Source organism: Ochotona princeps, chromosome 2 (assembly GCF_030435755.1).
Source record: "Ochotona princeps isolate mOchPri1 chromosome 2, mOchPri1.hap1, whole genome shotgun sequence".
Classification (NCBI taxonomy): domain Eukaryota; kingdom Metazoa; phylum Chordata; class Mammalia; order Lagomorpha; family Ochotonidae; genus Ochotona; species Ochotona princeps.
This window is the reverse complement of record NC_080833.1, coordinates 379,363-401,064: the sequence shown is the minus strand read 5'-3', so window position 1 is coordinate 401,064 and position 21,702 is coordinate 379,363. Positions and strand designations below refer to the sequence as shown.

Here is a 21,702-nt window from a genome sequence, read left to right as displayed (position 1 = left end):
CAACACCAGGGTCCATGCCCCAAGGCTGAGCCAAAAGCCACCTGCAGGCAGGGGGTGACAATGGGGACAGACACCGCTTTTGGGTTTCCATTCTTTAATTCCTGGTGACTGACAGACACATGGGGGGAGGGGGAGTTAGTAATGTGATACCATGCAGCTCCCACCACCCACTCTGCCCACCTCACAGCCACTGTCCACTGCTGCCTGTGGATCCCCCGTCTGGTCAGACAAGGACAGCAGCCCCGCCCATGGGCAGCAGTGCACAGCCCATCACTGCATGCCATAGCTGTGCCCAGCCCAAGGCCGGGTGCTGTCCCTGAGGACACAGGTTGCCCAGGCAGACAGGATGGGCAGGGCCAGGCCTCCTGTTCATGACGCAGGACAGGGTGGGGGAGGACGGAAGATCAGCTCCAGCCAGGGCCTGGAGGGCTCCTGGAGTGTGGGCAGGGCCTGCCCGGGGTGGGGCACATGAAGAACCCAGCCAGAGGCTGCTGGCGGTTGACCCCCATGGCCCAAGTCAGTCTAGCATGCCTGGACGGAGGGCAGCCCAGGCCGGTGGACCCCCTGGCCCTCAGATGGGCAAGGGAATTGTATCAAAAAGCAACAACTTTACAAAAATAGAAACAGTTCATTGCGAGGGCGGGCTGGCAGATGGCAGGGTCGGCTCACGGGCCAGGGCAGGGCCGCAGCTCCGGCTTGGCCACTGCATCCTCCAGCAGATGCAGGGGGCGCTGGCCCACCATCACGTCCCTCAGGCAGCCCACGAAGCCTGTGCTGTAGGCCTTGGGCAGGGCCTGGCCCACTGGCAGCCTCTGCAGGCCCCCTGCAGGACACACAACGGGCATCAACAACCCGTGACTCCAGGCCAACGAGCCCAGGGTCCCTAGCCCCCAGATGCCTGAGCCTGTTGCCCACAGCCCCAGCCACTGCACACGTGCTGCCCGGGCCAGGGCGGAGAAGGACAGAGCTCGCCCCTGGGGAAGTCTCCTGGCTTCCCCTCATACTCACCGAGCCACAGGGCTCCATCTGTATCCAGCTGTGTAGCACCCAACGGGGAGGAGCCGGTCACTGGGGCTTCGTTGCCCACCTGGAGGGAGCCTTCCCTCTGCTCCCTGAAGGGTCAAGCAGGGCCAATTACGGGATCCCTCTCCCACAGGGCCTCCTGAACGGCGGTCAGGCTCAGCTGGCAGTCAATCAGTCTCCGCTCCTCCCACACTCTTGGCGGACCCTGCCCCCAGCTGACCTGTGTGCTCGGACGCGTAGCCAGCGGTTGGTGTTCACGGGCACACTTGAGCGCAGCACCACAGGCTGGGAGCCCAGGTTGTAGCTCAGCTGCAGGCGCCCGTCCACGATGGCCAGAGCCATGTAGTCTGCCCGCTCTGTGGCCTTGCCAATCCACAGCACCAGCCCCTGTGTAGCCTCCGTGCGCAGGCTCAACTCGAAGTGGTTGCTCTGCAGTGCCTTCTCACTGCGGGAGAGGAGTCAGGTCTGCAGGTTAGCACAGGGAGAGGACAGTGACAGCTGGTGGATGGGGGGACGGAGAGAGCGGAGGCCGGGGCAGATGCAGGGTGTGGAAGCAGGCACTGCCCTGTGCTCACCTGTGAGGGGCCCCGGAGTCCCGAGTCTCAGGGCTTAGCGGCAGGAAGAGAGGGAGGCAGGTGAGCAGGTAGGAGGGGGACAGACAGGCTGAACAGCAGCAGAGGAGGCGGGACCAGCAGGGTCCATGGAACACATGCGGGAGGGACCCCCACCCACTGAGGAGCATGTGTAACATGCATGTGCAAACACGTGGCCAGCGGGCATGGCCCAGGCCATGTTCAGTTCAAAGAGACATGGGTATCAACTGAGGGCACACCTGCCTAGAAAAGTCCCCCAGGATATCCCAACACATACTATCCCACTTGTGCACACACCCGCAGACACTTAAACCCCTCACACACACTAACGTGTGTACCCCATGGCTGTGGCCACAGGGCTGGCTCCCTAGCGCCACGCCTGCCTGGATGGAGCCCAGGTGTGGCAGCCTGGGAAGAGCAGAGGTTTGGGTGCTACTTACACTGGGATCTCATTGGCCAGTTCGCTTGGAAACAAAGAGACAGAGACAGTAAGAAGGAAGGAGGAGCAGATAGGACAGCACAGTGGGCGGAGGGCAGCACGCTGGCCCCAGGGGCCTCACCTCTCAGTCCCAGCACTGAGGTACTCCACGAAGGTCTGTCCGTCAAAGGCCAACGCACCCAGGTCCCCGGCTGACCGCTCCAGCAGCCCTGAGGGATGGCTGGAGTGAGGGGGCCTGCACCTCCATGCCCCGTCCCACCCCTGCCAGGCTCCCTGCAACCTCACCCTCCTCACAGTGCCTCCCCGAGAAGCCCGGGGGGCAGAGGCAGTCATAAGCAGCTTCTTGTGGGACACAAGTAGCCCCGTGGAGGCAGGGATGGCCTGAGGCCTGGGTACAGGGATGATCCCCAAAGATAGCGACGTCCACTGCCTGCAGCACGTGCTCCTGGCTTAGCAGCTGGCGGCCTTGCAGGGCAACCTGGGCCAGGGCAGGAGGGTGAGACTGTCAGCTAGAGTCGGGGAAGGACCTGCTGTCCAACACCCCTGGAACTGCCAGCTCCACTCACCAGCTGGATAGCACCATCAAAGCCAGATGCCACAGCGGCTGCCCTGGCAAGCTTGCTGAAGTCAGGAGCCCCCCCCACATACAGTGGCTCCTTCAGGTTAAGGACGGTGTGCGGCACCTGCAGGTGGACACTAGGTAAGGGGCTGGGGACAGGGGGATCCTGCACAGTACCCCTAGGAATCCACTTGGCTCCCGCTTATCTAGAAGGTGGTGGCAATCACGAGAAAAGATAGACGCTGGGGCTTGGTTGGGGGGTAGGGGGGCTGTTCTAGGGGCTAGTTGGGGGGCAGTACCTTCCGGGATTTCTGACATCCGCAGGACATGTGGGGGTGCAGAGCAAGAGCCAGAAAGCAGCAGGGCAGAAAGGAGACAGACAGAGCCAGGGCAGTCGGAGGACAGTCCAGCGAGAGCCGGGGCGGATGGACAGTCCAGCGAGAGCCGGGGCAGCCGGAGGACAGTCCAGCGAGAGCCGGGGCAGCCGGAGGACAATCCAGCGAGAGCCGGGGCAGCCGGAGGACAGTCCAGCGAGAGCCGGGGCGGATGGAGGACAGTCCAGCGAGAGCCGGGGCGGATGGAGGACAGTCCAGCGAGAGCCGGGGCGGCCGGAGGACAGTCCAGCGAGAGCCGGGGCGGATGGAGGACAGTCCAGTGAGAGGTGGGGCGGCCGCAGGACAGTCCAGCAAGAACCGGGGTGGCCGCAGGACAGTCCAGCGAGAGGCGGGGTGGCCGCAGGACAGTCCAGCAAGAGCCAGGACAGATGGAGGACAGTCCAGTGAGCGCCGCACAGCCCCACCATCACAGTGGGGCTGGGAGGGTCCCGGCACTCTTGCAGCCCATGTACGCTGGTGAGAGCCCACCAAGTGTACCCCCATGGGGACCCCTCATGGCACTTACCGGGGACTCTCCCAGCACACGGGGGCCATCACCCACACGCATGGCACCCTTACGGCCATTCCGCTCCAGAGACACCCGAGTCCAGCTGCCCAGAGGGACCGGCTCCTTGCTCCTGGTGGGGGGAAGGAGAGCCACCATGAACAAGCACTCAGTCACCCACTTGGGCCTTGTAGGACGTGGCGAAGGTCCAGGCCCGCCCACCTGATGACCGCGGCCCCCTTGCCCAGGTCATAGCGGAACTCCAGGTGCTGGTCCTGCAGTGCCAGGGACACAAAGTCCCCCTTGCCGTCCGTCTTCTGCCCATTGTAGACGAGCAGGCCACTGGGCCGTCGGGCCAGGAACACCACCTCCAGTACCATCTTCTCCCTGCACACATGGGGTTGAGAGCAGCCGGCTCCTGCGCTGCCCCCCCGCCCTCCCTGGCCACCAGACTAACCCCAGGTCCCGGTCGAAAGTGTGTAGGCCGTCCAGCTGGAGGTAGGAGAAGCCGCCAAATTCCGCCAGGAAGGGCCGGGAGTTGTCCTGCTCTAAGGCTGGGAGACCCCGACCTGGTCAGCTGGGGTCCAGGCCAAGTCCATAGCGTGAAACCCAGTGGCTGCCTGGGAAGCTGCACCTGGCCAGTGCACTTCCTACCCAGCTCCCTGTACCCATGTGGGATCCAGATGGAGCCCCTGAACCCATGTGGGACCTGGAAGGAGCTCCTGGCTCTGGGATTCAGCAGGGGCAGCCAAAATGGGAAGTGAATCAGGGCGTGGGAGACCTCCACTGTGGCCCTTCAAAGTAAACCCATTCAACAGCCCCACCTCAAAGCCCCGCCCTCAAAGGCCCCCAGCCAATCCAAAAGCCGGGCCACAGCTCCCCCACCTGTCTGGCAGAGGGCACCACCGCGTCCCAAGGGGCACTTGCACTTGGCCCCTCCCTCAGGCACCACACGGCACGGGGCAGCCCCATGGCAGGGGTTGGGCAGGCACGGGCTCTTCTCATCAGCACAGGTGGGGCCTGGGGAAGGGGAAAGGACAGCGAAGAAGCCTTAGACCTGCTTAAACCCCCAAGCCCCAGACCTCCCTGCTCCCCACTGCCCAGCTCCCACCCCAGCCTCACCGAATCGGCCTGGCGGGCACTGGCAGTGGAACATGCCGTCCTCCAGGGCCTGGCATGGTGCCGCGCCCCGGCAGGGGTTGGGTAGGCAGGGGTGTGGTCCACACTCGCCCACGTCCTTACTCCGCAGAGCTGACCCCTGCCATCCGCCCAGCTCCAGTCGCTGGTTGTTGACATCCAGTAGGCGGATGCAGCCACTCAGGCCCAGGCCCACAGAGGTCCGCTCCAGCACCCTGCAGCAGGGAAGGGGCTGGGGTCAGGGAGACCAGGGGTCAGGTCTCAGACGGAGGTCGGGGCCCAGCTGCCCACTAGCACTCACACGGCAGCCTGGTCTTCAGGGACACCTCCGACAAAGAGCTCTGTGTCTAGGTTGAGGCCGTCCGTGCCGCTGGGGCTCTCTCCCGTAATAGGGGCCTCACCATCCACAGAGAGTGAGCCTCGGCGCCAGTGTCGGGACAGCTCTAGGCGGTGCCACCGGCCCGGCTGGACGGGAACGGAGCTGCTCAGCACCGCAGGCCCTGAGCCTGTGTCAAACCTGGGAGCGAAAGGGAGGCTCAGACTCATGGCGCCTTCCTCACCCTGCTCCATACGAGTCCCATCCTCACCCCACACCCACCTGAGCTGCACGTGGCCGTCCAGCAGCACCAGCGCCAGGAAGTCCTTGCCCTTGGCATTGCCATTGTAGAGCAGTAATCCCCGCGGCTCCAGTGCCCGGAACTCCAGGGCCAGGCGCAACGTGTGGTAGGCACGGAGAGTGGGAAAGGCCAGGAAGGAGTGACCCCCGAAGGCTGGCACAGAGGGGTGCAGGGCTGCAGTGGAGAGGGGTGGGGCCCAGGTAGAGGACAGGCGAGGGTCCCTTTGCCCCACAGCTGAGCCCTGGCCCCCTGCCGGCCCCAACTTGTGAGGAAGACCCTCCTCACCCTTTTCACACAGGGCACCTTCCCTGCCCACTGGACAGCTGCAAGCAAAGCCCTGGCCACCAGCTTGGTCTTGGCAGGTGCCCCCATGGAGGCAGGGCTGGGAGTCGCACGGCCTGGGGTGCGAAGGCCGCAGTCCCCGTCCCCGGCTGGGGGCGGTAGTCGGGGGCCTGCGCGTCGTAAGGGGTGCTGTGCCCCGGACAGCAGGCCGGCTGGTGTGAGTCCTAGGGGTCACGGTGGAGGGAGGCCAGTGGCCCGTGGTGGCCCTGGCTGTGGTGGCAGCAGATGTGGCTCCTGTCGTGACTCCGGTGAGGAGGGCTGGAACCCAATCTGGGGGAAGCAGAGGCCATCAGGGTGGGCAGCAAGGGCTGGTGCGAGGCAAGGCAGGGTGGGCAGCGGGCACCCACCAAAGTCCAGGAACCTCACGTGCTCCTGCAGCGGCCGTCTCACCCCAAGCGCTCGGCGCTTGGACGCCTGGATCTGCCTGAGCAGGGCTCGGCCCACGTCGGCCGCCCGGAAGGCTGTAGCTGGAGGAGGACATATGCTGGGCATGGCAGAGGCCCGGGCAGCTCCCTGCTCACAGCTACCCAGGGGCCCTGCGGCTGTGGCACTTACTGGGGTCAAAGTGCACGTCCACGATGGCCCGGACAGACCTGCCTGGCCCCAGGTCCCGCAGGTGGACACTGCGGAAGTCTTGCTTGACGTCCGAGTTCCGAAACAGGTGGTCCAGCTGTGGGCAGGGAGTGGTTTCTCAGGCTTTGGTGACCCCAGGGGCCCTGCTTGAACCAGGGACACCCACTCACCACACTCTCGATGCTCCGGGCAGTCTCCCCAAACAGCTCCGACTTGGGGTCGGCCATCTCCGGGGTGTAGAACAGCTCCTGCCCCTCCACCCCCTCCAGCTCCAGCACGCCCTGGAAGGCCCTGGTGGCTGTGGGGTATGGGCAGTGAGTGCCAGCCCATGACCTGCCTGGCCTCCCCAGAGGTGTTAGTGAGATGGACATGAGGTTAGTGGGGTCCTTGGGGTGAGGCTGGCACCAGTTACCGGGTGGACTCCTTGGAGCAGGTGCCCCAGGCCGGCTTGAACGAGAGAGATAGGTCAGCCATGGGGGTCCTGGGCTCGCACCCGGAATCCCACACGTGGGCCCAGGCCAGGATCGACCTGCTGCTGGGCAGGGCTGCTCCTCCGGCCGCCCAGCCCTGCCGCCTACTCACCAGGGCAGTTGGAGCCCTCGGCGTCCAGGGAGGGAGTCTTGCCATCAGAGCAGCAGCCCAAAGGTGCGTTGTAGCAGGAAGCCCTCTCGACGGGGGGCCCAAGGGTCACCCTGCTGCCGCCCCCAGGAACCTCAGGACCTACACAGGCACTGTCTGAGCCCAGCTCACTGGGGCCTCCTGGCTCCTGTCCTCTGCCAGTCCCAGTCCCCAGCCCCCGTTCATCCCTAAGCTCCCTGCCCTCCTCTTACGGGCTCACCAGTCTGCTCACCCCAGCCCCCATCCTGCTCCACAACTCCCAGTCCCTGCTCACCCTCTGAGCCTCCGCCGCTGGCCTCCTGGTCCCCACTCAGCTCCTCGTCCCCACTTCCGTCGGCACTGCCAGACCCACCAAAGGCAGATGTGGCAAGGCCTGTGGCCTCAGGGGGAGCAGTGGGGGGTGCCGTCAGCACCAGCCGTGCTGAGGTCCTGGGGATACCAGCGGTAGTCCGGGGTAGAGGTGAGGGTGGGGGGGTGGGCTGGCTCCCAAGGGTGCTGCTGGGAAGCGGGGGGAGGGTGTGGGGCAGCTGCGGCAGCACAGGCTGACTTGGGATGAGCCCCAGGGAGGTCACAGGCAAGAACGTCGGGTGGACGCCGGGGGTCACAGCCTCTGCAAGGACAGTGGTGTTGGCGCTGGAGTAGGGCTGGGGCGAGGCAGGGCTGGGCCTTCCCGCTCCATGCCAGGGCAGGAACTTTCAGGCCTCACCCTGGCAGGGGCCGAGGCCTTGGACAGAGACCAGCAGGCCCTGGCGGCAGGCGATGGTCTGCAATTGGCACTCGCTAGCGTAGGTGATGCCGTCGGAGCCACAGACCTGCAGGGCACAGGCGCTCAGATGTGGCATCCTCTGGCCCAGTCCTGGTCCCCCCACTGGTCATGCCCTCACCTTGGTGGTGTTGGTCTCTGGGCAGGGGAGGGCCGGGCAGATGCAGTGGGCAGAGCCGTCCTCCTCTACGCATGAGGACCCGAACTCACATTGCAGGTCCGCACAGGAGGCAGGTGGCGAGTCTGCAACAAAGACGAGGGGGGTCCCGCCCCAGCTCAGACACCAGGGGAGATCACGCCCCATCCTAGATACAGGACTGGAGGAGCCTGCCCCAGCCCCTCCTCACCTGCTTCACAGCCGCTGGAGCCCAGGGTGCGGCCCCCTGGACACTGCCCGCACTTGGGTCCAGCCACACCAGGCCGACAGGAGCACAGCCCGGTCATCTGCTCACAGTCATCTCGCACAGCACCGCGTGGGTCGCAGCTGCAGGCTGGAGGGGGGGTGCCGAGGCCTCACTGCCCTGCCCCCTCCCGCCAGCAACGATGGGAGGGACACGTCGCAGGGTGCGGTTGGGGGCCACTCACGGGTGCAGCCACTCCGTCCGTCGGTGACTATGCCGCGAAAGTTCCAGAAGCCAGGCTCACAGCGGTCACACCTGAGGCCACCCACACCTGGACGGCAAGAGCACTGGCCAGTGGCTGGGTCACAGGTGCTTCCATAGGAGCCGTGTGGGTTGCACTGACAGGCACCTGCAGGGGGGACGAGGTCACCGAGGTGGCCAGGCTGCTCTGACCGGGTTGGGGCTGGCATGATACTCACTGGGACATCCGGCCAGGCCCACGCCCAGGGCAGCAGTCATATTATCTGGGCAGCAACCATAGGGGGTCTGCGCACAGTGCCAGGGAGTCACAGGCAGCAATGGGGCTGAAGTAGGGCCTATGGGGGGTGGGGTACAGCCTGTGAGGGACCCTCCGACACCAGCACCCACAGAGGCCTGGGCAGCTGGGAGCAAGGTCACAGAGAGGCCCAACATCCGAGGGGCAGGAGAGAGCTACTCTGACACACATGTCTGCATGCATACACATGAAAACATAAACATGAAACACAGGCTACGACACATTGCAGGAGGAAGTGTGCCCCACCTGTGAGCGTCCACGCACCTCGGCAGGTCCCCTGTGCGACCACGTAGAGCTCCCGCTGGGCTGCACACCTGGTTTTCTTCAGCTCACACTCAGTGCTGTAGGTGAGCCCGTCCGAGCCACACACCTGCAGGGGGCAGCATCGGCAGGCTGACCCCCACCCTGCCGGAGCTGGGGTGGGGTGGGGGAGGGCTCGCCAGCCAGAGTTGGGGGCTCACGGGGCTTCGTGGGACGCCCTGGCAGCTGAAGTCGCAGACACATGGGCCATCCTCCGAGTCCTCGTCCCAGATGCCACCACGCTGCCGGCACAGCTCCTGTTCACAGTCACCACCCTCGCCAGAGCCGGAGCCTCCTGACCCACACTCGGCTATGGGCAGTGCGGAGGGGTTGCTGAATCAGCCCAGGGCCCCGGCCAGAGCCCACGGGCACCCCGCAGCCAGACCACCCCCGAGGCCTACCCTGCTCGCACGGCCCTGCCCGGACCTCTTCGATGTGTGTCTGCCGCTGGCAGGCGGTGGCCCGGAGCTCACAGATGTCACGGTAGCTGATGCCATCGCTGCCGCACACGGGGCCGGCGGGTGTGTGCTCACACCGGGGACACACACAACGCCCCGCGGAGCACACAGCCCCAAAGGCACACACAGTGTCGCCACAGGTCTCTGCAGGGGAAGCCGGACGGGGGTCAGCCGGCCGAGGAGTGGGCACAGCACCCTGGGCTGCGGGACCCCAAGGTGTCACTCACTACAGGGTCCAGCTGAGGCCACGTGCAGGATGATCTGGTGTGTGCAGGCGTGGACATTCATCTCACACTCGCTGGCGTACGTGTGCCCATCAGAGCCGCACACTGGCTGGGCAGAGGCCACGCACTCGGAAGGGCAGACGCAGCGCCCAGTTTCAGCCTCGCATAGTGCCCCAAAACGACACTGCCCACAGGGATCTGGGTAAAGGGTGGCAGCTCGTTACCACAGCTGCCGAAGCTTAACCCTAATCCGCTACCTGCCACCAATAACTGCATGGCTTCCTATGCACCACGCAGATCCTGCTGCCCCCCTCACACCTGCTATCCACCACCAACAACCACACAGCCCCCTGCTCACCACACGGGTCCTACAGCCACCCACCCACCTGCTACCTGCCACCACTGACCGCATGGCCCTTTGCGTGCCACGTGGATCTCCTGCTGCAGGGCACAGGCTGTGGCCCCCAGCTCACAGGCACTGCCGTAAGTGACACCATCGCTGCCACACACCGGGTCGTAGGCACCAGCACAGGCCTGCTGGCACTCGCACACAGCCTCTCCATTCTTCACGGTGCACGTGGCCCCAAATGCACACTGCACCCCACGGCAGGGGGACAGGGCCTGGTCTGAAGAGGACAGGGAGGAGGGCTAAGGGCTGGAGTTGCTAGCCTCCCCTCAGCCACCAGGTCCCACACAGCTGTCCCCCTCCTAGGGCGGGGGTGGTGGAGCAAGAGCCAGACGCACAGGAGCAGCCGAGAAAGGGACAGACACACACGATGCAGACCGGGACAGTGGAAACCACTGGAGCAGGCTCCCCAGGCCCCTGGGCCCCCACCCACAGCCCTGGGGATTTGTAGGCAGTGGGGCGGGAGGGGCCCACGCCCCAGAGCCACGCCCAGAGCCTTGCGGGGGAGGGGGTGTCTGTCCACTTGCTCTGAGGACCACAAGGCCAGGCAGCAGCAAGCCACGCCCCCCTCCCGCCCCAGAGGCAGACCTCGGCGTGGGCTCCCGGGGCCGCGCGGCGCCTCATCCACCAGCAGGTCAGACTGGAAGACACAAGAGGCGGAGCCAAGAGGGGAGGCGGGGCCAAAGAAGTGGAGCCAGGGACAGACCAGAGGACAGGTGGACCGAGAGAACACTGACTTGGTCGGACACACGTGGGCAGGACCCCGCAGCCAGCGACCACTGCTCAGACCCAGACCAGGACTTGGCCACAGGTGCCCACAGGTGCACAGGCTGACCCCACATCCGAGGTGTTCACTGAACCCACGTCCTCACACAGCACAATGACATCAGAGTGGACAGCTCAACCCAGGTGACTCTCAGGAGGCCAGCACCTCCAAGCAGGGCCCCTGCCCGAGGGCATGAGGCCCCGTTCCCCCCAGGCATCCCCATGCTGCCAGCCCTGGCCCAGGACCCCAAGGAGTAGGACGACAGATGGAGATGGCAGTGAGGAGGGGGCAGAGGGAGCCCTGCGACGCTCACCACACGGGCCCGGGTGCCTGGCAGGGATGGCGCGCTGCTGCCGGCACTCAGCCTGCTGGCGCCAGCACTCGTTGTCATAGGTGCGGCCATCTTGGGCACACACGGGCCGGTAAGCCCCGTCGCACACGACACGGTCACAGGAGCAGCTTGCTCGGCCACGGCGGGACAGGCACACGGCATGGAAGTGGCAGGCCTCAGGGCACTGGTCTGGGAGTAGAGTACAGGGTCAAGACACCGGAGCCAGGGCTCTGGGGGCCTGGAATGATCCCTCCTAGAGGCGGACCCCCCTCCCACACACCTCGGGGCTGGCACGGGCCAGAGCGCACTTTCTGCAGAAGGAGGCCACGGGCAGCGCCCGAGCGGCCCATGACACAGTCATTGTCGTAGGTGACACCGTCATCGGCGCAAATAGGCGCGCGCCGTGGAGGACAGTTCTCCGGCCGCAGCAGCAGCTCTGGAAGCCGTGTGCGTGGGTTCACCCAGCAGAGGCGGCTTGGGTCACTGAGGGCGCCCTGGCAAGGGTCTGGGGGTAGTGAGGGCAGGGGTCGAGCCTGCTCCCTGCCCTGCACGGGCACCTGCAGCTCGGCCCCTCCGCCACATCCCACCTCCGACTCCAACACACAGCACAGCACACTCACCACAGGGGCCATCAAACTTCTTGGCCAGGTCCTCCTGGCGTGTGCATGCGTGGTGACGCAGCTCGCACTCGCCCGGGTAGTCATTGCCATCGGTGCCGCACACAGTGGCAGAGGGGGCCCCACGGCAGGATGTGGGACACTGACAGGAGGCCATGCGTCCGTCGGGGGAGCTCACGCAGATGCTGCCGAAGCTGCAGGTCACGTTGGAGCAGGGATCGTGCGAGCCTATGGGGCGTGGGGATTGCGGGGTCAGGAGGTCCCTGGTGCAGGTAGTGCCCATGCCTTACCTACCGCCAGCTGGCACTCACCGCAGGGCCCGCGCCGCAGCAGGCGGATGCGGCGCTGCTGGCTACACTGCACACGCTGCAGCTCACACTCGTTGCTATAGGTGGATGCATCTGAGCCACACACGGGTGCCACCACAGCCGGGCAGGCGCGGGGAGGGCACACACATGACGCACGGCCCGGCTGCTCAGTGCTGGGCTCGCAGACTGCGCCAAAGCCACACAGTACTCCTCGGCAGGCTAGGGCATGAGGGAGGGTCGATCAGTGGTCAGGGTCCCCCAGCAGTCCCCAAGTGGCCGGGATGCAGTTAGAGGGGGTTGGGGCCCCCGTGCAGCCCCCTCAACTTGGGCCTGGCCATATACATCTCCAGCTGGCAAATATCTACAGGCACAGTCACCCCAGGACTCCTGGCCCACCAGATTGCTCTCAGCACAGGAGAAGCCCCACATGCCCTCCACAGGTTGCATACAGGAAACACCTGGCCCAGCCCAGCCCACCTGGAGGGGAGTGAAGCTAGCGTAGCACCTGCCAAGCCCCCACTGCCACCTTCCCTCCCAGGGAGCACAGCCGGTTCACCTGCTCCCTGGGCCCCTTCCCTGCCCCCTGCATCCTCCCCAGCCCCACCTCCACTCTAGCCCTGCTCTCACCCCTTCCCACCTGACCTCCCGCTCTTCAAGCTGCCAGTTGCTTCCATGCCAGCTCATCTGCCTCTTAGCCCCTCTATACCCTTCCAGCTGCGAGGCTCCCGGGCACGCAGCTTCCACCCCACCCAGCACAGGCACTCTTCACCCTAGGCCAGACTTGGACACCACCAACAGCTGTAGAGCCCACCAGAGCCCAGGGGCTAGTCCCTCCAAGAAGACTGGGTGTGGTCCCCAGATGCGCAGTAGCAATGGGCAGATCTGAACCCCTGGCCTCTGAGTCAGCCACCCTGAGCAGAGCAGGCCCTAGGCCTCCCTCCAAAGGCCCAGCAACCGGAATCTGAGGAGGGATTTGTCATGGCAACGACTCACTCCCACCTAAGAAGACTCCTGTGTTTGTGGGGAAGCACCCCGGCCACTCACGCGGCACTGCACTTCCCCCAGCCAGGCACAATGCTGGGAGGCCTCCAGGCTCTTCCAGGGCTGTCTGAGAAGGGGCTGGGTCCAGGCAACCAAGTAAACGGGCCAGTACTCCACCCTCAAGGACCCCCGACAGTCACCAAGATGCAGAAGCCCTTCTGTGGCCACCAAGTCGGGCTACTGTCTGGGCTATAGGAGCACTGCACTTGAGGCTGTCCCCCTGTCAGCCCAGGGACCCAAAGCTATCCCTGCCAGCCACAACCACAACCTCAGTGACCACATGCAGAGAACAGCAGGCCCTCTAAGAAGTCCTTCCTCCCCACCCTGTGTGACCGGCCAGCACATACAGCCCAGCCCTGAGGCCTCTGTGCCCGGTCAGTGCCTGCTCCCAGGGAGCCCAGCCAGCCCCATCCATGGCCCTGCCTTCCTGCCTGAGCTCAGAGCAGATTCCAGCCCTGCTCCACGCTGCCTAGAGCTGGGAGAAGGAAGTGCCAAGGTCCAGAGCAGTGGGAACCTAAGAAGACCCTCCCCCAGCCAGCCCCCCAACTCACCATCAGCAGGCGTTGGAGGCACAGGTGTGAAGTGGGTCCCCGGTTTATCTGGAAAAGAGGGAATCTCCTTATTAGACCCTTCGAAAAGACCCCTCCACGCAGCCTGGGGTGGGGGGCACTCCTGCCCAGCCTGAATCCCGGCTGGCCAAGGCCTGCAGTGCACAAAAGCAAAGGCCCTGACTTTCCCATCACTGCCCCCTTTTCCTAACATGACACCTGTCACCTGTGTGTGTATGGGGAGGTGTGCAGCCCAGGTGGGCTGGGCCCCAGGGAGAGCCCCCAGCCTCACAGTGCCCCCTGCCCCCAGCCGGTGGCCACGCCTAGAGGCCACCTACAATTGTTGAGGAAGAGCAGCACGGCACAGCCCAGCGTGGACGAGGCCAGCAGGATCAGGCAGGCGTTGCAGGGCACCATGAAGTACCGCACCAGCAGGGAGGCGCCGGGCCGCCGCCGCGGGTCCCGCTCCAGCGGCGGAGGCATTGCCCGAGGCCTGGGGGTCCTCACGGGGCCGCGCTCCCCATCGTGGGTCCCTGGCCGGTGGCCGGCGGAGGCGGACTGCGGTCATCACAGCCCCGGGGGCGGCAGACCCCGCAAGTGCATGCCGGGGCTGTGCGGGGCGCGGCCGGGGTCTGGGCGGGAGGAGCCCCCCGCCCTCCAGCAGCAGCGCCGGGCTGCGCGCGGGCGAGGGGCGCAGGAGGGAGGGCGGGGAGCTCAGACAAAGGAAGCGTCTCCGGGGACCCCGCTCCCCCGCGGGCAGCGCAGCTGGGGCGGCGAGGACGGAGCCGAGAGGACCGCACAAAAGGACGTGCGGGAAGGTAGGTCCGGGGGCCGGGGTGGGGTGCGGTGCCGTGACGGTGGGACCCCTCTCACCCTCGGCTGCGGGGTCCTGCTCCAGGGGACCGCACCCCGCGGGGTGCACGCCGGGAGCCGAGGCTAAGGTAACCGACCCAGGAGCCGCCTCCCTTCCCTAGAACTGACAGCGGCACCTCGAAACGGCCGGGCGCCCCCAACTCGCTTCCGGGGGCGGCGAGAAAACATGCAAATGAGACATGGGAAACAGCCACGGGCCTGGAGCGCCCCCCAGAGGCCGTCCCGGGAACCCCGCGGCCATGACGTCACGGCGGGCGGGCGCAGAGCGAGCCCCGCTCTCCGCCAGCGATGCTGGCCACCCTGAACCCCGAGGTCGCCCCCGTTCCTGACCTCTGCCGGGAGCCGTGGGACTCCGTCCCTGCAGACGTGCGGGCCGCGTGACCGAGTCGTGCCCACGCACTTGCCTCCCTCCCCGCGGCAGAACCCAGGATGCGCCCTCTCCTTAAACCGCCCCCCCAAAGCACGTCCCCCTCAGGCCTCCCGCCAGGCCCCTGCAGGACCTTGTCCTCTGACACAGGCTGGAACCTGCGCCTCCACAGGGCAGCCACCCCTAGGCCCACGGGGACAAGCCCCTGTCCTGCGCGGTTCCACTGCACCAGCCCTGGCCACATCAGGCCGGCCCCTCCGGCCACCTGCACCAGCGGTGGCCTCCCCACGGAGCAGCCCGGGTTAATCGGCGGCGTCTCGCCTCCCGCGTGGGCACAGGAGCCTGGGCAGCCTCCTGCCTTGCCTTTGCCTCCCGTTGGACCTTGGTCCAGCCCATGCCAGCCCGGGGCACCAGGGCAGGGTCCGAATGTTTATCGCCTGGAGCAAGGACTGGCCCGGAGCCAAGAGGAAGGTGGCGGGCAGGGCGCGGGGAGGTGCCCACGCATCTGCATCCGCCTCTCGCCCTGGCCGGGACCCGGGCGAGGTCGGGGACGACTGGCTGCCCCGCCACCGCGGGGTCCCACCCCGGCCCAGGGAGGGGGCCGAGGCTGGCCCTGCCCCGCCCCCGCCCCCGCGAGGGTGCCTTCCGAGAGACAAAGGGCCTTTGAGGCCCCAGGCCCAGCTGGGGGAGGGGAGCCCGGTCGCCAGAGCTATTTTGGGATCCTGCTCGGCCCCAGCGTCCCACACAGGCTCCCGCCCTGAGACAGGGCACGCACCTGCGCCTCACGCCGGGTAGCCCGGGTCTCCGGTGAGGGATACCCCGGTCCAGGCGAGCTGGCACCAGCATCAAGGGCGCCCGCAAATGCACCTCGAAAAGGGTTAAAACTGGGGGCCCGCCTTCTCACGAAGACTACCACCCCCCACCCAGTCGGAGGGGCGGCGGTAGTCTGGCTCTCCGGGAAGGGGTCGGTCAGGCAGGGCCACAGGAGTCCACTGGGGCACCGCCCACCCCGCACGCAAGCGCACAACTCCTCGCCGGCAGACCCCTGCGCTCCGACTGGTGTCCGGCTCCGAGGGGCTCGGGGTCCCACAGGTGCCTGCGTCCCAGTCTGTCTCGCCAGCCTCCCGGGGTCCGGCCTCGGGCTGCGCCGTCTCCGCCCCCCTCGGCCTTCTTGGACAATGGGGCCGCCAGGCGGTTCCTTCCGCAGCCCGCCGCAGGCCCAATGGCCTCGAGGTCCCTTGGCTCTCCCAAGTGAGCCCAGAGCTGCAGCTCAGGTCCCCACTTTGGCCAGCTCATCCTCGGAAAGGGGGCCTCCCTCACCACCCGGCTGGAGTGGCATGCAGGGGAATGACCTGGGAGGGTTAGGGTCCTGGCAGTGCTCCCTGCATCCCGAATGGAGCCTGCGCAGGGCAGAGGCTGGGAAGGGGCAGGAGGAGGCACTGAAGCCAGCAGGGGTGCAGCTGAGAGGAAGAGGTGAAGGGGGAGCGGGGTCCCTCCCTTCCCAGTTACAAAATGCAGCTCCAGCCAGGCCCTCCAGGAACAGATGATGCGTGCCCAAGTGTGACCAGTGGTGTGTCCCTGCTGAAGGTCTGGCCTCGCAGTGGGCCCTGCTGCACAATGCAGGGACAACGCAGAGGCAGGTGAGGGCAGAGAAGGCCTGGGACCCGGCCCAGCTCCCATCTATCCCCAGGCAACACCCACAGGCCCAGGAAGGCCTGGGATGGAACAAGTGGACTGCACAGCGACCCCTGCTCATGCGTGGGACCTTCAGCCCTGGCCACCCCTGGGTAGCCTGCTGCCTCTGGCTGGCCAGGGGACTGCTAGGGTAGCCAAGGGGCCAGCATAGCTGGGGGTGACGTAGTCCAGGATTGGGATCACCTGCCCTGGCCCTGCCTGACCACAAGGCTGTCCTGCCACCCCATGGTCATCGGCAGCTCTGCACCTTCAGGGCGGGAGAAGGTGCCTGGCTGGGGGCTGGGGTGGCCAAGCCGGAGACCCACAGACACAGCCTGCCCAGGGGGCACCGGCAGGCCTGACGCTCCACCCCATGGGAGGAGGGGCCCTCTCTGGGTCCAGCTGTGGTCCTGCCTGCAGGGGGTCTTCCTCAGAGGAAGTTCCCAGGACCACCCTTGGGAGGCTCCACCTCCTCTGGGCCCCAGGCACATCCGCCCAGCTAGGCCAGCTCTGGACAGCCTCAGAAGCCCTGCCCTGAGCCCCTCAAGCTCAGCCCTCCACCCCAGCTCAGCTGAGGCCCAGGGGAGCAGGAAAGCTCTGCGCTACCCCCCTTCCCTAATGCCTGGCCCTGCAGTGGGGGTGCAACACCCCTAAGAGTGCAGACAGGCCCTGGCAGCGCCCAAGGGCAGGCGACGGAGCCAGTGGGGGGAAGGGAGGGGGTGGCTTCAAACTCATTTTCCTTTCCAGTCTGCAGAGGGAACGGAAGCTGTCGGCTACTCTCCCGGGTGGGCGGTTTCTACCAGCTCAGTGCTGCCTTCCTTCCTCCCAAGGGGAGAGGGGAGGTCGTTGCTGTCCCCAGCAGGGGCCCCAGCCGGGGAGAAGCCGGATCCCAGGCAGCCCCAAGCCTGGACCTGCCTGAGACCAGAGAGGGGAAGGGCTCAGAAGAAGGGGTCCCCACAGGGCAGAGCGAGAATGAGAGGCACCGGAAGGGGATGGGTCCGGGCGGCGGGGGGCGTGAGGCCCAGGATCCAGCATGACGCCCACTTGAACTTGGGGCTGCCCCACAGTCAGCCTGGATGGGAGGGAGGTGAGGGTAGCGCCAGGCCCTGCAGCAGGGTGGGGTGGGGAGCCACACACACTACCTTTCTCAGCCCAGACCTCCAGCGGGGAGGAAGGGGCACCCTGGGAGCAATCTCCTCGAGGTGGGAAAGGGAGTGGACAGTGCCGGGACCAGGAACAGGTGGCCAGACATGGCTGGAGGAGGCACCCACAGCAAGCTCCCGCGTGGGCGGCTGGAAGCCATGGGTTCCTCCCCCAGCGAACCCAAAGGTGGTGGCGCCGAGGGCGGGGCACATACCTGGCTCAGTTATGCCAGGAATGTAGCTCCCCGGGCTGAGGGGGAGGGGTCGCTGGGGAGTCCCAGGTGTGTGGTCCAGCAGCCAGTGCCCTGCGGCGTGGGCAGCTCCAGGCAGCCCCTCCCCACCCTAGCCCTCAAGCCTGTGGCTGTGGGAGTTCCAGGCTGGGACTTCCTGACCAGAGGGTGGGCTGCCACAGGGCTGGGTGCTGCACCTAGCCGTTCGAGGAAAGTAGGCACAGGGATCGGCCCTGACCCCAGGGACACATCCTACTACCCTCCCTTCTAGGGGCCCCCTAGCCCGCCGCGTCCACGGTGGGCTCTCCAAACACCTTACAAGCTGCCCCCAGAGAAGCTGCAGTCCTGGCCACACCCACTCTCAGCTGGATGAGTGGGCCTAGTCTGGGAACCTTCCTTCCCAGGAGCCTCTGCTCCAAGCCAGAGACCCTCCCACCCCCTGACCTCCGACCCCACCACCAGGCCTTGCCATTTCTGAGTCACAGACCCTCGAGCTGGACCCGCCCAACTCCCAGTTAATGATTGGCATTCCTGGCCCTGCAGGAAGCAGTCTTCCTTCTGGCAAGGCCTTTCTTCATCGTTCTTGGCCCAATCGAGGTATCAGAGTCCCATAGCCCATCCGGGGTCCATGCCGCCCCCCATTTAGTCCCAGGCCACAGGCTTCTCTGGGCTGCGGCCCTGGACCCTGCAGGTGGCTGGCAGCAGGTAGCCTGCACAGCCAGCACCACAGCAGGACGGCGGGCTGCAGACAGCACCTCCCTGTCCAGCTGAACGGACCAAGACAGGAAGTCACGACCCCGTCCGCTGCCCCCGAGGAAGCACTGAGGGGAGACAGGATATGGGGGCTCCGCTGGGCCCTAGCCCCAGCCTTACATCTCTGCAGGCCCTCTGGCACACTGGCAGCACCTCCTCAGAGGGTTCCTCCTGCCCTTAACTCCACCCCCCACCCCCGCACACGGCGGCTGCCACACGGCCTGGGCTGCTGCACACCGACAGCTGGGGACATCCACCTGGTCCAGCGTCTCAGCTGGAAAGGGGCCCAGGAAGAGGGGAGCACGGGCCCAGGCTGCTGACCTCGGAGTGGCCAGAGGCACAGTGGGGAGGTCAGGAGCCCGAGAAGCACCGTAGACCACGTCCCATGCCAGGCCACTGCCCAGGCCCCATGGCTCCTCTGCCCCCTGCCCCCACACAGCACCCCAGCCCACGCCGCAGCCACGCACCTACGCAGAGTTCCACCTCCTCCAGGTTACGCAGCGTGATCCGCATGAGGCTCGAGTTCAGCATGAGTTCATTCTTGTGGGCCGGCCACAGGCTGGGTGGTGCGGGGTTCACGAAGAAGATCCTGGTGTCCCCAGTGGACACCTGGTTATCACAGATGAGGGGGTCTCCAAAGCCGCCAATCACCACCTTGTTGCCACCGTCCAGTAGGCTCTCTTGGGCCACTACATCCTTGCCCTTCAGGTAGCGCCAGACCCGCACCTGGAGAGGACATGGTGTCACATCACAGGTGCCACCAGCTCCCATCCCTTGGGGGCTCGGCTGCTCAGGAGACCCGAACACTGGGCAGGAGCTGCAGGGTACGGAGATGGCATCACTGCCCATGCACCTTGGCCATGTTGCCAAGTTGCCCATGAGCAGGATCGGTGACGCGCTGCCACACCCCAACTCTCAGGCCTGCATCTCGGCCCAGGCTGGACTATGGGGGCTGAGTGAGGCCTGCCTGCCCCACCTCCTCCTCTTCCCTCTGCTCCCCTCAAAGCCTGGGGCTCCCCCAGGTAAAGCCAGGAACCCTGACCCTGAATACAGGGGTCCTGAGCAAGAGGACCAGCCAAGTCCCCTGCCAGTGCTTCCTCCCTGCCGGTAAGCCAACACACTCAAGGTGCCCGTGAGCCAGAGTCAAGTTTGGGCAGCACAGGCCAGCTCCACCCTCCATTCCTCCTGCTCTGGGGGCCCCCAGGGCACCTGCTCGGACCCACACCAGGAGAGGGATTCCCTAATGCCAATGGCTCCTGGGCAGAGCCTCAGGCGACAGGGCTGCTGGTCCCCCAGCTCAGCATTTAGCTGGCCCTGCAGGGCCTGTCCAGGTCCCCCCACCCCAAGGCAGAGGCTGAAAGGAGCCAACTGCTGGGAGGGGGCTGGACTCCCATCGCCTCCCCCCACCCCAGCCACACCCAGGAGCCCGGAGGAAGCCGGGAAAACCCTGCAGGGGCTTGGCACGGTGCCCTGGCGGTGGAGGGGAGGGGGCCCGCGGGGGGATCCCAGCTGTAGCAGCACAGGCCACAGGGAGGAAGGTCTCCGAAGCGGAGGGGTGATCTGATTTGGGGTCCTGGGACCTGGACTCGGTCCCCGGAGCCCTCCCACGAGCAGACCCCAGGGGCTCCCAGGAGCCGGACCGAGCACCTGCCCAACCACCCCCCAAACCCGCACAGGACCATGGCCCCGCCCCCGGCCACTGCAGTGGTCCCCTCCCCCCGGCAGCAGCGCACCCCTGTGCCTCCTGGTCACCCCCTCTCGGCCGGCTGAAGGCCTCTGTGTGAAGGAGCAGCTCCGAGCCCAGCGAGCCCCCTCCCCAGTCTCCGCTCCCTTCCCTCGCGGGTGGGGAGGGGTGGGGGGTGGGACGCGCAGGTTTCCGGGCAAAGGGGAGGCTTTGAAGGGGGGGGCGGTATCTCCGGGACCGGGCGGCGCGGCAGCAACTTTCCCTGGAGCTCGAGAGTTCTGCGAGACCTGATCCGGGGCCGGGCGGTCGCCGAGAGCGAGCGCTACGGGGCGACCCGGGCGCGCTCCCACGGCCACAGAGATGGGGGGAGGGGGCCCACCTTGCACGAGTAGGTGTGCTGCACCGGGTCCACGTTGAGAATCTCCTCCACCGTGCCCGTGAGCACCACGTTCGCCTCCTCCTCCCGCCGCTCCAGCGCGCGCTCCGGGCACGTCCCGTCGGCGCCGGCCGCCAGCAGCAGCAGCAGCAGCAGCGGGGCCGGGCCGCACGGCCGCGGGCGAGCCATGGCGCAGCCGAGGGCGGCGAGCGGCGGCCGGGGAAGCGCGCGCTGCGGACGGGACTGGCCGGGACGCAGCTCCCGGGAGGCGGCGGCGGCGCGGGGCGGGCCGGGGGCGGGACGCGGGCCGACCCCGCCCCGCACTCCCCACCCACCCCGCCCCCCGGCCCGGTGGCTTCGGCTCGCCCGGAGCCCGCAGACCCGCGCCGGCCGCGAACAAAGCGCGGGGACCCCCGCCGCGGCCGCCCCGCCCAGGAAACACGGCTCAAGTCGCGTTAATGCAGAACCTGCGGCCGACGTGACCGGACTCCCAAGGGGCGCCCGGCGGCGCCGCAGCGAGGGGCGGCGGGGGCTTCCCTCGCGCCCGCCGCGCTGCGCCCCTGCTCTGGGGGTCCCTACCCCCGCCGGCTGCGTGCGGCCGGCGCCGGGGTCCGAGGGCGCGAGTCCCGCCGCAGGCAGGCGCGCCCCCTGGCGTCCCGCGGCTCGGGGCTGCGTCTGCGCCCCTCACCCAAACCGGCCAGCGGCTCGGACGAGGAGGGCCTGCAGGCCGCCCGTGCCCCCGGTCAAGGCCGAGAATGGCGCAGGGGCGGGGCGGGGCCGGCACAGTGGCCCCGGGCGCAGACGGACCTGGGGTCCCCAAGCCAAGTATGGATGAGACAGGGGGCTCCTGGGTCTCCGACACAGACCCCTCCTCTCCTGCCACCACCGCTCCCGCAAGGTGGGCGTGTGCGGCTGCACCAGTCCCCGTCCCTGGGCTGTCCCCAGACAGGGACGAGACCACGGCCTCCCCCAGGGCGGCCTGTGGACCCTGACGGTCCCTTTCCCTGCCTGGTCTGTCTGCTGCACCCCCCACCCCCCGCAGGGGCTGATCATGGCTCTGCGTCCAGCAGCTTCTCTGCCAGCTCCCACGAGGCCCTTACGTGAGGCCCTTGCCCCTTCCCTGACGGTCAGACCTTGTTCCCACAGATGGGCCCCCTTCTTCAG

The 21,702-nt window shown here is 66.9% G+C and overlaps 1 protein-coding gene across 1 annotated transcript; it reads right to left on the bottom strand.

Moving 5' to 3' along the window:
• Nucleotides 1–197: 197 nt before the first annotated feature.
• On the bottom strand, nucleotides 198–20,792 carry AGRN (agrin). The gene is made up of 36 exons (XM_058674042.1): nucleotides 20,542–20,792; nucleotides 18,946–19,204; nucleotides 13,443–13,490; nucleotides 11,854–12,069; nucleotides 11,546–11,770; nucleotides 11,206–11,430; nucleotides 10,908–11,114; nucleotides 9,830–10,048; nucleotides 9,426–9,620; nucleotides 9,142–9,342; nucleotides 8,902–9,050; nucleotides 8,705–8,810; nucleotides 8,364–8,480; nucleotides 8,129–8,293; nucleotides 7,891–8,034; nucleotides 7,665–7,786; nucleotides 7,487–7,592; nucleotides 7,055–7,390; nucleotides 6,745–6,882; nucleotides 6,333–6,460; nucleotides 6,145–6,259; nucleotides 5,937–6,056; nucleotides 5,533–5,859; nucleotides 5,229–5,421; nucleotides 4,932–5,147; nucleotides 4,616–4,845; nucleotides 4,379–4,513; nucleotides 3,951–4,047; nucleotides 3,716–3,880; nucleotides 3,515–3,626; nucleotides 2,622–2,738; nucleotides 2,341–2,533; nucleotides 2,177–2,264; nucleotides 1,244–1,468; nucleotides 1,009–1,112; nucleotides 198–823 (listed from the first exon to the last, which is right to left on the bottom strand). Exons 1-36 carry the CDS (start codon nucleotides 20,725–20,727, stop codon nucleotides 666–668), a joined length of 6,087 nt encoding a protein of 2,028 aa, XP_058530025.1. The 5' UTR covers nucleotides 20,728–20,792; the 3' UTR covers nucleotides 198–665.
• Nucleotides 20,793–21,702: the final 910 nt, after the last annotated feature.

Bases quoted from the DNA above. Each gene is read 5' to 3' on its own strand.
- AGRN (XM_058674042.1), bottom strand. From the start codon at position 20,727: ATGGCTCGCCCGCGGCCGTGCGGCCCGGCCCCGCTGCTGCTGCTGCTG. The intron at 11,115-11,205 runs GTGTGTGGGAGG...CTCTACTCCCAG, and splicing joins TGGCCCGTGCCAGCCCCGAG to ACCAGTGCCCTGAGGCCTGC. The intron at 7,593-7,664 runs GTGAGGGCATGA...TGTGCCCTGCAG, and splicing joins CAGAGACCAACACCACCAAG to GTCTGTGGCTCCGACGGCAT.